This window comes from Silene latifolia, chromosome 8 (genome assembly GCF_048544455.1).
Source record: "Silene latifolia isolate original U9 population chromosome 8, ASM4854445v1, whole genome shotgun sequence".
Taxonomy (NCBI): domain Eukaryota; kingdom Viridiplantae; phylum Streptophyta; class Magnoliopsida; order Caryophyllales; family Caryophyllaceae; genus Silene; species Silene latifolia.
Genome location: NC_133533.1, coordinates 100,796,132 through 100,815,148, shown reverse-complemented (window position 1 = coordinate 100,815,148; position 19,017 = coordinate 100,796,132). Strand labels below are relative to the sequence as shown.

The 19,017-nt window shown below is 34.7% G+C and overlaps 1 protein-coding gene across 1 annotated transcript; it reads left to right on the top strand.

Moving 5' to 3' along the window:
• The first annotated feature begins 6,264 nt into the window (after positions 1–6,264).
• On the top strand, positions 6,265–9,134 carry LOC141595634 (protein NEGATIVE GRAVITROPIC RESPONSE OF ROOTS-like). Its single transcript, XM_074415596.1, has 5 exons — positions 6,265–6,354; positions 6,603–6,678; positions 7,651–8,150; positions 8,339–8,525; positions 8,713–9,134. Exons 1-5 carry the CDS (start codon positions 6,349–6,351, stop codon positions 8,730–8,732), a joined length of 789 nt encoding a protein of 262 aa, XP_074271697.1. The 5' UTR covers positions 6,265–6,348; the 3' UTR covers positions 8,733–9,134.
• Positions 9,135–19,017: the final 9,883 nt, after the last annotated feature.

Genomic DNA, 19,017 nt, shown 5'->3' with positions numbered 1-19,017 from the left:
AATTCTCGAGACATTTCGAAAAACATCCCTAAAAAAACAAAGGGAGATGGGTTTAGTAGAGCATACCAAGGTCCAAGAAAGTGGGTTGTTTCCTCTGCACCATGTTAGTGTCATAAAAAACTGTAAAAGAGACAGCATTTGAATGTTTCTATTTTGAGGAACTTCTATCCTTAGTAAGTTACCAAATGTAGCATGTTTTTACAGCCAATACTCATCAAATATTTCAAAGTGGTTATTGGCATTGGTTTGCATCTCGAGAAGGGGGCGGCTTTAATTTGTGACTCCTATGCGCACATAGTTTTACATATTTTACTGCTAAATTTGATCAAATCAAGTACCACTACTTGGTATTTTTTGTTGCTACCAATATAAGATTCATTAATTTCATGCTAAAATTTACTAATCTCTAGAAGTTTTAACTTACATGGCCATTACCTTATCATAGTATTTCGGTTGTGGTAATCTCTCACCAGTGGTGGATCTAGGGGGTTAGTAAGAGCGCTCGTCCCTACTGACTATCAAAATTTTCCAAGGTTAAAAGTTTGATCTAGTGTTCATAGCTAGATAGTACGGACACTTCTCCTAACTAGCCGTCTCGTGTCCGACACCGTGTCGGACACCCGACACTTGTCGGACACGCGCCTAATCATATTATAATTTACACGAGGAATAAATTCTCTAAAGAGATTGATTAGAAGATTGATTTGGGTGCAAAGTTAGAATTAGTTATAGTTAAGGTCAAATTTTACCTTCAGTTACCTAAATTTAGTATCAAATACATTAAATTTAGAATCAAATACATTACAAAAATAAAATCATACGCTATTTATAACCATAAAATATGTTTTTTTTTTATAAATTTAAATAGCGTGTCCCGTGTCCTAAATTTCATGGGATGCCGTATCACGTGTCCGTATCGTATCCGTGTTCGTGTCCGTTTTGATGCTACCTAGGTTCATACTTCATAGTATCATTAGATTAAAATTTGTACCACACTCATTGTTATAGTATTCGCTTGTAAAATACGGTGACTGAGTCATTCCCTAGTAAAAGATAGAAGTACAAGATGCTAGATTTTGTTTTGGGAAATTATTTTAGATAAAAGTAAGACGTAAAGACTTACAATGGAATATATTCAACCTACTAATAATTGGAGATGAGTAGTTCCTTATTTGGTTTTTGTCTATGGACCACAACACTAAAGCCTAAAGAAGCAAGCACTTGGCTGAATACCGACAGTTGTAATTCTTGGGCTAATGGAATATGTTTGTGTTTTATCCAGGTAATTTTTCTTATGATTTTTTTGACGTGTGTCTTAATAACACATTAATAAGTTTAATATGGAAAAATTTACAAGATATTTCTATTAATAATTACTCCCTTTGTTTCGGTTATTTGTTGTCCTTTTTCATATTGTGGTGTCTCAGTGAATTGTTGTCCTTTCTATTTTAAGAATGAACTTGATGATCAATTTGATCATTCACATTTAATTTGTTCCACTTGTCATTTAATAATTGGCCTAATCCTTCTTTCTTGGTTTTTGTGCCAAAACGAAAGAACAATTGACCGGGACGAAGGGAGTATTATATATGCAAATATTTATACGAAGCTAATTAGTTCAAACAAACTTCTAAATTACATTTTCATAAACTTTTGTATAACTTCAAGTCTACAACATTGTATGTACGAGTATAACTATTATTAACTGAGATACATAACATTAATTTACATGTCCAATAATCTCATTACACAAATTATATGCATAATATAATGAGGATTTGTTAAGTGTAGATGTAACATGAAAAGAATAGATGTATTATTAGTTGAATTTGGACAGCATTCATGGAGTTGGAAAGTACAAAAACTTGACTATTGAGCATGGACACATGCACAATATTACAAGTTCAACCATTGGTCATCAGCTGTATTATTATGGCTTTTTTCACGTAGCCCATACCACGCCCGTGGACTCGTTTCCTATCCTTCAATATTATTCTCTCCGATCATTTGTTTACGTTTGATTTTACCATAAAGACCAATAAAAGAGAAGGGGACAAATCAATTAGATAATTGGACCAAATTATGTGTAGAGCATCAAACTGCCAAATTAAAGACATTCCTAAAACCGAAAGATAAACAATTGATTGAGACACCCTAAAATAAAATAGGTAAACAAATAATCGGAACGAAGGGAATATTCCGTATTATTAAAATGCCACACGTACAAAATTACTACTTGCTAACATACAAATATTTACAACCCTTTTCTTTGTCTTTTAACGTCCATCATTTTGCATGTCAAAAATTAGATTGCATGTTCTAAGCAAAGAACAATGGCCCCATCTTGAAATTAGAATTTAGGTAATTATTATCTATGTATGGACCCTATATACCCAATTTAAATGTAATAAGTCATGTGCCATGTTTATTTAGTTTGGTCCAAGAATGAGTCATATTTGAAGTGATCGACATACTCCAAGAATTTATGTTCCACCATATTCAACAAAACTCGAATCAAATTTCCCATATTGTCAAATCATGCTTCATACTTGTATTCCTTAACTTCCTTTTGAATACTCTACAAGTTATAACATCATATCAATCAATCATATCTATCTGTATATATATAATGAGAGATTTTTTTTCGAGCGATTACAGATAATTTAACTTTTTAAGAACAGTTTTGAGTTATATTAGAGACACCGATTACTTGTACGAACTACCTCATAATTATAATAAGATAAAGAAGATAACATAATTAAATTGACTATAATACATAAAGAAGCTAGAATTCCACGAATAAAGTTAAGTTTGTATAAAGATAGTAAAATTTAATGTTATGTTTGTATAAAACTATGATATGCATAATCACAACTATACCTTGTCACCAAGCTAAGATTTCTTATATAAAGCTTACCATCTATTCACTTGTGATATACTTCTATTAAGCAATGATATTAACGTAATTCATAAATATACGACATAATCAAATTCTAAATACAATTATATTTGCATGTTATCTATGGAATCAGTTGACATGTTATCTATTTCTTCAGTTTTAAAAATGAATTTCGGAACACTGTGTAACAATGTATACCTATAACTATAACTTTATTTTAAAATTATTAAGTTCATTAATCCGTATATCTTACCTGCTTTCAACCTAGTACATTATATATGTAAGAAAACCAGTTTAACTAAAACCTTAAAGCGATCTTTTGGTTACGCCTCACTCGAATTTGAGAAGACCACTCATAACATGTGCTCAAATTCAACTTATGAGATGTTTTGAGGCTCTGAAATATTTGAATCCAAATCTTTTGGTCACGCCGCCACTAAATAACATACTATGAAAAGATCATCTGTATCAAAACATTAATGCCTAATCAAGTGGTTTTATACCTTAATATTACAAGTATTGAGTATTGGAGAGCCTTAGGGTGTGTTTGGATAACAAAAGTGGAGAGAAAAGGAGGGGAGGGAGAAGGAGGGAAGAGAAAGGGATGGAAGGGAGAATGGAGGAGGTCATTTTCCCTCCAAATCTTGCCTTTGTTGGAGAGGAAATAATTTGGCTTGGAGGGGGGAAGTGGAGGGATTCATTTTCCTCCTCAAAATCCCTCCACCTCCATTTCTTCAACCAAACAAAGGATTTATCATCCTTTCTTTCCTCCTCTCTTTCCTCCAAATCCTCCTATCCAAACAGACTTGGGTCCGTTTGGATACAATTTTAGGAGGAAAGGGAGGAGGGGAGTGAGGGGAGGTGAAGGGAGGGGAGAGAAGGGGAGGGCAAATGGAATGTGAGTGTTTGGATAACAAAAATTATGAAGGGAAATGGAAGGGGAGGAAGGAGGGAGATGAAGAATGGATGGAGGATTGAAGGATGGTGGTGGTATAATTGAAATTAAATAATGTTTTCTTTCCAAATCTTTACCCTTGGAAAGATTATAATTTGTTCATAGGAGGGAAAATAAGTCCTCTCATTTCTCTCCCCTTCCATTTCCTTTCTCTCATATTTTTTATCCAAACAAAGGAAATTAAATCACTCCCTTTCCCTCCCCTCCCCTTCTCTCCAATTCCTTCAATTCAAACGGACCCTAAATCTCAAAATGATGGAATTATATAAATAATTGATAGAGATATGATTGATATTAGCAAGGACGAGACAATGAGACATACTGTAGTAGTTTGAGATAACAAATTGAAACAATGAATGGAAAGTGACAAATTGCCGCACTTGGGAACTTGAAATGGTCAGCAACTAGTAATTTGGAAGCAGAATTTTTCACAATAATATAGTCCCTCCGTCCTGGTAAATTGTTATCCTTTGGTTTTTGCACAAAGACCAAAGAAAAAGGAATGAGCCAATTAACAAATAACAAGTGGAATAAATTAAGTGTGAATGATCAAATTGCTCATCAAGTTCATTCTTAAAATAGAAAGAACAACAATTGATTGAGACACCCTAATATGAAAAAGGACAACAAATGAGCGGGAGAGAGGGAGTAGATTATTAGTAGTTACAATCCATCTTCCTTTCGACGATCACATTGTGACCTCTCATAACCTTTCTCTCGCTTGCCCTTCCATTTGCTTTCCTACTTAGGCCCTGTTCTTTTGGACTTAAAGTCACTTAATTTAAGTTTACTTCAGATCCTATAAGTTCATTCGATTCGAGATCGATTCTATAAGTTCAGTTCAGATCCTATAAGTTCAGTTCAGTTCAGATCCTATAAGTTCAGTTCAGATCCTATAAGTTCAGTTCAGATCCTATAAGTTTAGATCAGTTCAGATTCTATAAGTTCAGTTCAGTTCAGATCCTATAAGTTCAGATCCTATAAATTCAGTTTAGAAAAATTACATACAAAGTATTATTTTTAAAAACCGACGCAAAAACATTCGAATATTCGATATTATTAATTATTTGATACATATATACATTATTATTTAAAAAGAAAAAATTATCACTCTTCTCAATATTTTTTATCGTAATGTAACCATAGTATAATGTATGAACAAACCAATGTATATAAAGTGGAAAAATGTTATTATTTTACCTTGTGTTTTAGACTATATTTTCTTATAAATGTTCTCTTTTGGCTGCCCACTAATTTCTTGTAAAATTTTTGTTTAATCTCAATAAAAGTTTGCGTTTTTTATAATAATAATAATAATAATAATAATAAAACAAAAGTTGCAATTTTATAAAATAATAATAATAATAATAATAATAATAATAATAATAACAACAGGAACAATAATAATAATAATAATAACAATAATAATAATAATAATAATATTTCTTGTAAACATTTTTTATTATTCTTAATACAAGTTCGGGTTTATAAAAAACAATAATATTAATAAATTAATTTAAGTTAATTTAAATTCGGATCGTGTAAGTTCAATTCAAATCCTATAAGTTCGGTTCAGATCATATAAGTTCAGATCCTATAAGTTCAGTTCAGTTCAGATCCTATAAGTTCAGTTCAGATCCAATAAGTTCAGTTCAGATCCTATAAGTTCAGTTCAGATCCTATAAGTTCAGTTCAGTTCAGTTTAGATCCTATAAGTTCAGTTCAGTTCAGATCAGATCCGTTTCAGTCCAAAAGAACATGGCCTTACTCCTTGTGAGAGGTCACAAGCTTATAATGGAATAGTACCATCACAAATGAGAATTTGTGTAATAGTTATCGTGTGCAACGGTTGTATAACATAACGATTAAAGATCACTTTAGTATAAAAAGTGAATTTTACCGTAAGTAGATTATACATCAGATGTACTATCACCGTTGTATAGTTTTTGAGCATTACAATAAATTTTTTGAGTTTTGTTTTAAAAATTATGAGTTTTAGTATAAAGTTTCTGAGTTTATTCATTTAAACATAATCTCAAAAAATTACAATATAACTCAAAAATATTACACATAAGCTCAGTTAAATTTGAATTTTGACGGAAAATAAAATAAAATCTAACTTATAATAAACTTTAATAAGTTCAGAAAAAATTACACAAAATTCAAAAATAAATAAGGTCTAAAGTAACACATCCGATGTATGTTCCTATTTCTCAATATTTTATGTTAGATTGTAATCTTGTAAAATTGGTTATTTTATAATAATAAAAACTGATCATCCTTATCATAAAATAGTCACGTTTTTATCATAAAATGATAACTTTCTAATAGTTGTATTATACGACGGACTTATAGACTTATAGTATAATTGTGTTCTCACGAAGCTCACCTCTATATATAAGCATGTACACCTTGGTTTCCTTTCATCTTCCATTGGCTGTTAGAAAATCTTGTTCCTTGAGAAATTCTGCCTGAAAACTATTCTCTCTAGCAAATGAAGGTACGTAAATAATACTCCTAGCTAACATTGTTTGATTTAATCTTACTTTTACAAATAAGAAACTATTGTACCATGTACAACCACCTTATATAGTTATATGTATAATAATTAACCTCGTTCGATAATAGTAACATTAACCAAGTTGTAATGTACATTCAGAAAATCTTTATCTTTATGGTTGTAACTTGTAAGTTTTGTTTTGGATTGTTTACGTTCTCAACTACTGTCCATTTTTCTTATTTATGCAGCTTTTAAGTTGGATGCAGAGTAAGATTAGTGGAAATCAAAACATTAGTAAACCACATATTCATCCTTCTCATGGAAGTAAGTATTTATGTTCTATACACATTCTTCTTTGCAATTTGATACATAATGGTTCATATTAGTCGTTCCCAAATCATTTGTTATAATGTTTCTTTGTAGTTGTTGTCGGAAATATTTAGGGTTTCCTCTCCTTTGTTTTGTGTAATCCCCTATTTACTAAATGAATAGGCGAAACTCCAAATTTTCCCGCCTAAAACATGTTTCCTAGAATAGGGTTTTCTATTTTTAGCATATACTATAAGTATTTACATGACGGGCTATAAATGGGCATAATCTTTTAGATTTGAATATTTATAACATTCAATATTTCACATTCTGCATAAATTTATCTCCGGTCTTTCTATGATAAAGAAATTATTTTTTTTCTTAAGAACTTTATGATAAAAATTCATTGATTATTTTTGATAAAAGGTTGCTGCTAAAAAAAATATGTTATTAGTAAATATTTATAAAATAACATCATTAATTTCTCGGTAAAAAAAAAATTCAAAAAAACACTCATTTCATGACTTCTTACGATTTATTTTTTTATTTCTCAAATCAAAATACAATGATGAGAAACATGAAAAATAGATAAATTGTCAAATAATACACTGAAAAGTAAAACTTTATAAATATCGTGCATACATTGCACGGGGTCTATACTAGTTAGTATACTAGTCCGATGTCACCTTCACCCAATCACACTTAATTAAAAAAGATGATGTGGTCCAAAAATACTCCGTCCATCCTAATACTTTCTTATCTTAATTAAAATAAAATAACCATCATAAAGAATAAAAAAAATAAACAAATGCTTTGAACAAGGAAATTCCTATATACAATATAATGAAAATAAACTTGTTAAGTTTATTTTTTTTTAGTATGATCGTTATGGTGTTGCTAGTGTTTATGATCATTATGATGCTTATGATCGCGATAATATTGTTGCAAGTGTTTTTGTTGATGAAATGATTTCTTTATATTTGATAGATCAAATTATAAAACCAGTAGATCAAAAAGAAGAATTCAGTGACTGGCCAAATGGGGTTCTCTCAATTGGGACACTATTCAACAAAGGGTTAAAAGATGACACAATCAAAGAACACAATAACGAGGTTAAAGATACTTCCTCAAAACATGAACAAGATTTGACTTTCGAAGAAGTTAATCAACTTCAAAAGGAGTTAAATACGATAATTTCTTCAACCGATCTTGATTTGTTCTCGGGTTTTGAGGCCGAAAAAAACAATCATGGTCCATCATCCAACTTGGAGGAACATGATCACGAAGAAAATGATGATCAGCATTATACCATCGTCCCAAGTAACAAAGCGAAAGATGTTTGCTTAGATAATAACACGAGTAATGCAATTAGAAAGAAGTCTTTGTCTTTCCTACTCAAGAAGATCTTCATTTGTGGCGGCGGGTTTGGCCCGACAATTAGTTTAAGAGATCCGACAATGTTACCCCCTAAGACAAGAATCAACAAGGTATATTTTTATTTTACCCTTCTACTATTATATGAGTTACGTACCCATTTACTATAGGTGGGTAACATTATAACTCAAAGTGAATTGTTGAAGTCACTATTATATGATTTCAAACAATAATGAAACACTTGGAAGTGTAGCAAGTAATTATAAGTGTGTTTGTGATGGGAATGAATGAACTTGTGCAGATGTTGAGGGCATTACTGAGAAAGAAGATACATCCACAGAGTAATTGCCAAACCATGGCAAGAAACATATGTTTGGAGAGAAGACAAACAGATGATGATTATGATTATGATGAGAATAATGATCACAATGCAAACTTTTACCTTGAAGGATCTGATAACAGCAAATGGGTCAAGACTGATACTGAATGTAAGTTTTTTTTTTTTTTTTTTTTTTTCAGTTTAATAGTCGCTCTCATTTCATAACGATCTTCCTATTTAAACAATTGATATGTAAAAAAGTGGCGGAACTAGAAGGCTAGCAAATGATCCTATGTGATCATTAATTATAAATTTCGAATGTTAACTATAAATCCTGGCTATTTACGTTATTGCAGATATTGTTCTGGAGATTTAATTCGACAAATCAAGTTACAAATAATGGCGGGCTATTTTACCATCAATTTTATGCAGATGACACACACTCCTCCAGCTACCTAAATTTTCTTGCAAGAATCTCATTACAATAATAAGCGCAGGGTTTTTTAATCTCCATATGTCATTTCATATTGGAGAGGTTTACTATTTATCCCTTGCTATCTTGAATTTGAAGAATTTTTTTTTTCTAGGGTTATATACATTATATAGCCTAGTTTAATATCAGTATTTGCATGTCAATGTGTATAAAGTAAACATTTTATGTAGAATGGAGAGTGTCATTTGTTCAAAGAAATATTTTGATGTCTGATACATCTATATTTGTACTCCTATTAAATATTAAATGTGATTTTTTTGATGGTATTATCATTATCATTGTGGAGTATATGCAGCATTTTGGACTAACATTGTGTGCTTCCTCTGTTTCATTTATTTCTTTACGTTTACTTTTTACACAAAATATTAAGGAGAGGTCGGAATAAATGGTGTAGGGAGACATTTGGCAATAAAAAGACTTTATTACCCCAAATCAAGTGGAGTAAGAAGGATATCATAGTCATTTAGAAAAATTGTAAGTGACTAAAAATAAAAACGTAAAGAATTAAATGGAACGATCCAACTTGAAATATATAAAGAACTCAATGGAACAGAGGAAGCTAAGTATTGAAAAAACCAATTTTATTTTGTGGTTTGCATCATTCAATTTATTCCAATTGTCGACTCAAAGTGCACCTTGATAAATGAACTGATATTGTTTGAAAAGGGTCTCTAAATAATTAGAGATGTATATCTAGCATTCCAGCCCAATACTATATCAGCTAAAGTCTTAGCTAAAATCCTAATAAGTATTGAATATTGAACCTGTCAAACGGGTCGGTCGGGTCTGGTTTCGGATTGGTTTGGTCTATTATGAATTGAGTCCTACGGGTCACGAGTCGGGTTAGGGTCAGAATACGGGTCAGAATCGGTAAATTTACGTGGTACCCCCGAACTATGCCATTTTGCACGTGGTATCCCACTTTTTAAGTTTGTGCACAATGTACTCTTGAGGTTTGATTTTTAAGCATGACGTGCTTTTTTTTATCGTCTTAAAATATTCAATTGAGCATAAATCATAAACCAGAAATCGGATTTTGCCAATTCTTTTTTTCAAAGTGATTAACTCTTCGAGATCTATATTTTGGCAAAGCGAAAATGGTTATTCGAAAATCTAAGATCGAAATTATGGTTTATTAGAGGTTTACACACTAAAAAAACCCCGACAAAACGTCACTCAACATTTTTTCTCCTCAAATCATAGAGTATGACGAGATGATCAATTTTAAAACACAAATTGATCGATTTTGAATTCCGGTATAGGAGTTATGCTCAATTGAATTTTTTTATAGAGACAAAAAGGATAAGCTATGCATGAAAATCAAACATAAATGGTATTATGTATGATACGTGCAATTTATATAGTCTTTTTAGCCTTTTATTGCACGCATTTCTGTATCATTTTCATTGCTTTGTTTGCAAAATGCCCCGAATTGGCTACTTTAGTTCGTCTTGTCTCATTTGCAGGAAATGGACCTTAAAGTGGCGATATCGTACCTTTTCGTTCTTCTTAGCATGCATTTTGAGGAGATGAAGATTTAGAGCAGAATGTCGTACCTCGGGAAGCGTGAAGGTGGTCTTTGGAAGCTAACCAAACGAGTTCCTTGTCGATTTTAGTGGATTACACCCGATCGAGAGGATTTGGTGATCGATCGAGTAGTTTTGGCAGTGAAGATGTTCGATCGAGTCCCTGCTGTACTCGATCGAAGTAGGCTATTTTGGAGGTGTTCGATCGAGAGCCCAAGTTGCTCGATTGAAAGGTTTTTCTAGAGAATCACTCGATCGAATAGTTTAAAGTTGCTCGATCGAGTGACTAGCTTATGACAGGCTAGTCGTGTACCTACCAAAAATAACCAACTGGCACTAACTAATATAGCTAGGGAAGTCGGGTCGATCTCCACAGGGAGGCAAGTTATCTATTAAGGCTCATCTATTTAGGTCACTAAATGGGGGGTTTAAATTTGGTTTTCTAAACTAATAAAGGCTTAAAGGAAAGAGCAGTAAAGAAAGAGCAATAAAAGACAGAAAATATAATAAGATGATCAAATGAGAGAACATGTCAGGATTCCGGTTCACCATGGTAGTCTAGCGACTCAACTGCAGATAGTCTAGATAATTTACTGTGAGATGGAAACAGGAAAGGTCCTTCTGGTCCACTTTCTATCCTAGATTTCCACTAACTTAATTTCCATCCTCGTCAGGGTAGTCTACTGTTCATAGCAGGTCTATTTAGTCCAATCTTCCGATCCAGGAGTAAATTTAACCAGATTAAAAGTAACTTAGAAGCGTGCACTCAACTAAGTCGATATTATAATTATTGCCATGGGTACAAATTCTCACAAGTAAATCATCTAGTCTATTCGCTACATCGTCACAATCCTACCATGGATTCCCTAATCCCAACATGAAAGAATTTAGCTACTCATATTACTAATGATGTCAATAATAATAATAATAATAGTGAATAAGCTAATGAAAGACATGATGCAATAACAATGATTAAGCATAAAACAGATTAAGGCAGAAATTAATTAAGAGAGAAATGAGAATTAAAGCAATAAATAACAAGATTAAGATTAATAAAGGAAGAAAGATTACAATCACAAGCTATCCGGCATAAAGAACAACCAAAATCCAAGCAAAGAAATCCAAGAGCAAGTTACAGTAGAAAGTATTAAGAGAGATTAAGAGAGTAAAGTGTCATTCTAAAGATGAGTAAAACATAATTAATAACCTAATTATAAATGCTTAAATAGAAAAACAAAGTCTATCCCGAAATAAGTCCAACACGGGTTAATTAAGCCCGTGTAATATCAAAACCTCTCGATCGAGCAGTATAAAACCACTCGATCGAGGACTTCAAAGGCTAAACCTCTCGATCGAGAGGAAAGATTACTCGATCGAGGAAACCCAGAAATCAACATTTCGATCGAGTACAATAAAGCACTCGATCGACCTTTTCAGCACTCCCAACCACGCGATCGACCCAATAAACCATTCGATCGAGTGTTCTTCCTCCAAGTCAGCTTCGAAATCATATTTGACTACTTCGTTGACCATCCCTTCACGCACTTCAAGACACAATCTCGCTCTAACATTCCCGTCTCCTTAAAATGCATGCAAAATAGGACGAAAAGAGTACGATTTCCCTACTTTCAGGTTCAATTCTGCAAAACAGACAAAACAAACCAAAGTAGCTATTCCGGGGCATTTTGCAATACAAAATAGTACAAAAGTGCATAGAAATACGTGCAAAATGAGACTAAAAAGGCTATATAAAACACGTATCAAATCTCCCCAAACCGAACCTTTACTCGTCCTCGAGTAAACTAAATGCAAACTAATGGAACAGAGATGAAAACTCAGAGCTAGCTATAACTTGTCTACTTGAACCAATTTAATGCAACAGAAATCAACAGTTACAGCTAAAGCAGTCAATATGCAAACGAATTATAAGATGTCCATAAATAAAGCTGACATATCGACCTTGCAAGACCAACAAAATCGGGCTCTCACGTGGTCACTCCTCTCATGAAGCAAAGAGTGAATTATATGTGTATAAGAGAGAAAGAAAACCAGTCACTCACCTAAACTGCGACCTACATAGCATGCATGCAACAAAAATGAAAGACGATTCAGGTACTATGCACACATTCCAACCAACAATGTCCGTCACAGCCGAGGGCTTACAAATAGTATAGGAATAGTGAGGTTCAGGTGAGAAAAGGCAAAATAAATTATGGAAATGTGGAGGTAAAAGCGCCAAGCTAGTTCCTAAACAGGACCATATAAGACCGTCCGAATCTCAACTGACTGAAAATAAAGACAAGTGCCCTTCATCAGCACACATCTCACTATCCAAATACACTATATCCTAAAAAAATTGTATGAATAAGAACAAGGAGTAGACCGTCACAAACTTCCCTTTTTTTTAATACGATCTTAATTAATCAAATAACACAAATCAATTTTTTCTAACTTTTCTTTTCTTTTTCCTCTTCTTCTGCCTTACGTGATTCATCTTGTTTTTTTTTTTTTTCAATTTCAATTTTTTTTTCTTTCACTTTTTTCTTTTTTCATTCTTTTTCATGTTTTTTTTTTGTGTTCTTCCTTTCTCATTCCTCTACCAGCTCCAACAATACACACGGGCCAAACTCGCAAATGGATCAACATACCACAAAAGACACACTAAACTAGTTTGATTGGGTGTGGACGCAGGCCCACGGGGGTCGCTCGGGAGTGAGAAGCGAGCAAGCTTTTGCATTTGTGGAGTCGCCACCAATTTATTGTGGAAAATTGAAAACCGTTCGAATACCTCGTGCCATGTCAAGACACAAAGTAGTGACATGAACACCAAGAACTCGTTACCCTTAGAATTCTATGTTTAGAATGACTCTCGTGGATGCCAATGAACACGGATGTTCACAGAGATCTGGAGTAAGGGGTGAGGGTACGTATTAGTAAGCTCTTTTGATCGAACACCTAATCCCGCCCACCTCGATAGCGGCCTCTACTAATGATTAGGGAAAATCGTCTATACTCGATATGTTGAAGGTTATATGCATGCGATGCAACATCCAATAAATTAATCCTAGTATGTGAGAATTAACTAAGTCGGTTATCACCTAATTTAGCATACAATTTGGGTCGAAGTAGGATTTTAATGTTGATTACATGTGAGAGACATACAAGCAACAATAAAGAATACAATAAAGAAACACAATAAAGAAAACTACAATAATTACAATGGGTTAATTGATTTTCGTCGAAAATACATTTAAAACGGATAATTTGAGAAAAGAAAGAATAAATAAATTAACGAACAGATTAATAGTGGTAATATGATTAATAGTAAATTAATACGTAATTAATAAACTAGGTCAAATCAGAAATGTGAGTTTAGAGACATAACTCAACCCGGAACAGGCGCAGCAGAGCTGCGTCCTTTGGAAGAGGCACAACAAATGCTGCGTCTGTTCCTGAGTTCAGTTCTGACTATGAAGCCGGAATTGCAAATTGTTAATATTCATTGGTGATTTAAATGCTCGATTAATAATATTTAACTCAGATAGAAGTTGTTTAACAAATTATTTACATATGATTGAGTCAATAAAACATGGATGGAATTAAATTAGAACGAATTAATTACAAGGCTAATTACGGGATTAATGATACAAATTAAACAAACTAAATTAATTAGGTTTATTAATGATGAACTAATGATGGTGACGATAGATAACAGGTGAAAATATATCAAAGAATGAATTTCAGAGACTCAACATGGATGAATCGAATCTCTAAAAACCCGAATTGATTTTAAGGACGAAAACCCGCAAATATGAATTATAAGGGATTTAAGTCGGGAATTAAAAGATGAATTAATATTAATGGTAAATTATATGTTAAATTTATCATACTCAAATTACGTGTTAATGAACAATGAACAAACAAAGACGAAACAAAACAAACAGAGAAACAAAAGACGAAAGAAGAAGAAAGGAAGCAGGAACTGCGGCAGCCTCAGGAAGAGGCACAGCAGGTGCCGCGTCCCTTCGAAGAGGTGCAGAAGTTGCTGCGTCCTTTCTCGACGTTTGTCTCTTGATAATCCGCAAAAAGGGTTTAAAATAAGGTTTTACAAATCGGTTTTAAGTGTGTTTTCGACGTAAATCTTATAATAATGATTACAAAAAATAAAGTACAATAATAAAATATGGGATTTACACCCTCAGACTTACATTTTTGACGAAACGAGATTGACTAAGTTAACGTTTAGTGATGCTCGACTCGAATGTACGACGAAAGTGCCCTCTTAGAGGAAAACGAACAAGATTGATTAAAGTTGATTGATGTGGAGTTGGTCAAATTGGCCGGTCATGCAAAACGAGGCCGGAACTCAGGAAGATCCGAGCTTACGTGGTCGAAAGTTCAAGCACGTAGACGCCAAAAAGCAAGAGCGTGGTCTAGAATGCAAAAGGAGAAGAGAAGGGCGGACACTCGCGTGAGAAATATGTGAGACCGAAGGTCTCTATTTATACTAATCACACGGAAGGATTTAGGGTTTTGGAGAAACTTTGGAAGTGAATCTCGAAAAGATATGAAAAACACGCAGAAAGGACTTGGGGAAGAGGCGCAGCAGCCACTGCGTCTCTTGGAAGAGGCGCACCACCTACTGCGTCCTTTCCCAAGTGGTTTCCTCCTGCGCAAGAAAGATTTCCGCGTTTCTATTATGGAATTGCGGTTTGATCTCAATTTCCTTCATATCATATATAATATTTACGGGATATAATTTACCAAAGAGATTAAAAGATTGAAAATATGGAATAGAAATATCCGGAATATTCCAGAATATTCTGACCCGGCATTTTAAACGGTTATTAGAAAATGAAGACGGTTTTTGACCCGGACTCCAAATGTACTCTAATTACTGTCAAAACGACCGTATCGGCGCGTAGATGACGACTATGAGGTAGACACAAGTGTTTGAGCTATCAATTGACGATAAACTTACGAACTGTCATAAATCGTTTCGTGTACCAAACATGCGGCCCAATCATCACCGGGTGGTTTGCGGAAGATGCAGAAATGAGGTATCTACAGAGCCCCCACTTTGACTGAGGCTTGGACAAGGCGAAAGTCAAAGTATAGCCATCAGGTCAATCAAAGATTACAACCTGACGACTATGGCGACGCGAGGCGCTCAAGGGGTCGAGAGCAAGGACTGTCGTCGGGAACATTTTAGAGTCTGTCGACTATCGGGGAGGGTCGTTTAAAGTCCATTAGACTACATAAGGAGGCTCGCCAGCCATAAGAAGAGACCATACCTGATATTCCTTGAGACTCCAAGGGAAGGTAAAACGTGATATCGAAGAGGCAGCAGGACGTCGGCAGGAACTGATGGGGAAATCTGCTTGGGTCGGTTTTCAAACAAACTTCGGCAAAATTTGAGGTTGGTGTTGATCTCCACGTGTTGAGAGGGACAATTGTCTGTCCGAAACTCTCGCTGGGGGAATGTAACAGTGGACTGATCTCCACGTCTTGAGAGGGACAATTGTCTATCCATAACTCTCGCTGGGGGAACAGAATAGAGGTGTGTCGAAACACCTATCAAAGGGTACTCGCTCGTTGTGACAAGCAAGGTCTTGATAAAAATACCGCGATAGTTTGCAGTTGGCTTAGAAATGCGGGTCCGGGCGAAGAATAGACGTCAAACGGACCAAATATACAATATATGGTATCGAGGAAGAGGAGCACCAAAGATGGGCCCACAAACAACGAACTTATAACGAATCTTCGAAAATTGATTTGGAGGGAAACTGAGGGAAGAGACTGATGATAAAGATGGGGAGTGTACATTGGAATAAATTCTCTCCTTTTGAGGATACCCTTTCAAATGAGGAGTGGATGAAGCATGGTGAGCCTCTTGGTGACTCTTGTGATATCAACCCCTTCGATGACGGTCCTTGTTGGGATGAGCCAATAAGTGACTCTTGGGAAACCCAAGTTGATGCCATTGAATCCGCATTGAATGGTGGCAGAAGTGGTTGCCTTGAATATTGTGAGTTAGGCTTGTCGAAGGGAGAGCATAATGATATAGAGGCCACTTTGCTAATAATGGACCATTTGGTGGGAAAATCATAGAAGACAAGGGTAAGAAAGGAGATGTTGGAGACCCGATCTATAAGAAGTTAACCATTCAACTCTTTATCCCCCATGCACTCTCTTTCTCAAGTGAAAGCCTAATCAAGCATGCCTCTCCTACCATTGGTCCCAAATATGGCGAGAGAACCCCAAGTACCCACAAAAACTTGAAAGGCCATTCCTCTCTTACTTTGACAAGATATGCTAGCCACTTGGATCAAGTCATTAAAAACACCCAAGAGGTAGTGCCAAGATGGGTAGGAGGACCTTTGACAAGCATCGTTGGATAAGGAAGTGGGCGTGCTTTGTAATAAAGTGGCCATGGTTATACATTTGCTTGTTTGAAGCTTATGCCCAAGCTTTTGATCGTTTGTTAAGGGCATTGAGTAACATGGACAACATCAATGAAAATGGCAATTTGAAATGAGTTTGGTGGAGTCCTCCCTCAAACCACCATTTGTAAAATATCATATCCTTTGACTTTGCATGACATTGCATTTATTTAGTATAATTTGCATTAGTTGCTTGAGTTTTGCATGAGAGCAAGTGAGGGAGGATCACTAATTGTGTTTAAAGTGTGTAGAACGCGAAAATAAAGTCGGGCCGGTTCCTAGTACATTCGCGCGAGTAGTGAAAGCTCTTGATACAAACATGAGTAAGCATCGGGGTATGGTTGACGTCCATCACTATCCATCTTTGGGCACAAATAGGAATTTGCACCGTCCAAACGAGATGATTGGTCGAATTTGTTGGGTTAAGCCTAGGAAGGCTGGATAAAACGACCTAAGAAGGTCGAGTAATGAAAACTGACAATTGTCTCATATAAAATATTCCCTAACCTTGTTCAAGTTTTACCCTAGGTAACACTAGACTTAGTCTAATTGTATTTCCCCAGCGGAGTCGCCAAACTGTGGACATGGCAACCCGCGCAGCGCGCACGCGCGCGTTGGTTTCGAAGCGGCGACACTTCTCCCACGGAACTCCGGCGCAACCAAAGCACGTCATGGGTCGTTACCGATTTGAAAGGCATTGAAACCAGTGAAAAGTTTGACAAGCCTGCATTTGTGGAGTCGTTACCAATTTTCATGGAAAATTGAAACCGTTCGAATATTTCACGTCATGTTAAGACACAAAGTAGTGACATGAACACTAAGAAACTCGTTACCCTTAGCATTCTATGTATACAATGACTCTCGTGATGCCAATGAACACGGGTGTTCACAGAAATCTTGAGTAAGGGGTGAGGGTACGTATTAGGAAGTGATACGAATTTGGATAACATTGATGAGCTGGTTGTGGATGTCGATACGGACAGTCCTACGGAGTGTTCAAATACTGGTTCAAGTGATAGTCCAAGGACTCAATTGACGCCACGTCAAGCTAGTTGGATTAAACACAAGCCCATTTACATTTTATTAAATTTTATTTTATAAGTTTGTAATGTGTGGAATAAGCTTAAACTTTCAACAGCATTTAAGAGTAAATAATGGCCTATTAATCTCAGCAAGTAAGAGGCTTTAAGTCTAGTTAGTAGCGGGTTTAATGTCTAATAAGTGTGGCACTTATTTAGACCTTTTAGATGCTTATTTTGGTTATGTTGGGCGTGTGATTAGGCTATATAAGGCCTGGTTGTATCTTTGCATTTGACATCCAAGAAAAAAAAATAATATTGAATAAGAAAATTGAAGTTGGTGTTTTATTGTGTTTGAAAGTTTTGTTAACATAGGATCGACGCGTTTTCGTTCCGAATTTGTGTAATGTTTGACGCGTTTCAAGCATTAACCCGAGATATAATCAATAGATCTTGATTAGTTCACCATTGGTTGAGTTATAGGTGTAGCTCAAGCAAATATCTCATTGGTTCGATTTATTCACATAATTCGAAACAAATATCCTTGTTACTTTGTTTTCGTTTACAAATAAAAATCTCCACAGACAGTCTCAAAGACTGTTACTTTTGATCAGATTCATTCAAGAATCGATATTCAGACAGTACCAGCGGCTGTTCAGTTTCATTGGTTTCTGCTTCACCTATACGAGTTCCCTTCTTTTCAATCCAACTCGTATCAGGAAGCTCTTTTATTCGAACACCTAATCGCGCCCGCCTCGATAGCGGCCTCTACTAATGATCAGGGAAGTTATTTATACTCGATATGTTGTCAATTGTACTGCATGCTATGAAACAAACATGTTTTGAACCTAGCATGTGAATATATACTATGTGGGTTGGCAAACAATTTAGCACTCAATTGGGGTCAAAGTTGGGATTTAGGTTGATTGCATGTGAATGTGCCAGATAAATAAATCATACAAGAGCTACCTGAAATAAATAAACAAATACAATAAATAAATAACAATTGATTACAATGAATTAAATTGAATTTACATCATAAATACGCTCAAAAAGGAGTTGAAAAGAAAATAAAATAAAAAGAAATATGAAAATATGTCGAATTAAGAGTGATAATATGAATAATAGTCGATTGGAAACCTAATTAGAAGCCTACATCAAAACGAGAAAGAGTCCAGAG

Excerpts from the sequence above, each read along its gene's own strand:
- LOC141595634 (XM_074415596.1), top strand. Across the intron at positions 6,679-7,650 it reads TATTCATCCTTCTCATGGAA|ATCAAATTATAAAACCAGTA; the intron begins GTAAGTATTTAT and ends TATATTTGATAG. Across the intron at positions 8,526-8,712 it reads GGTCAAGACTGATACTGAAT|ATATTGTTCTGGAGATTTAA; the intron begins GTAAGTTTTTTT and ends ACGTTATTGCAG.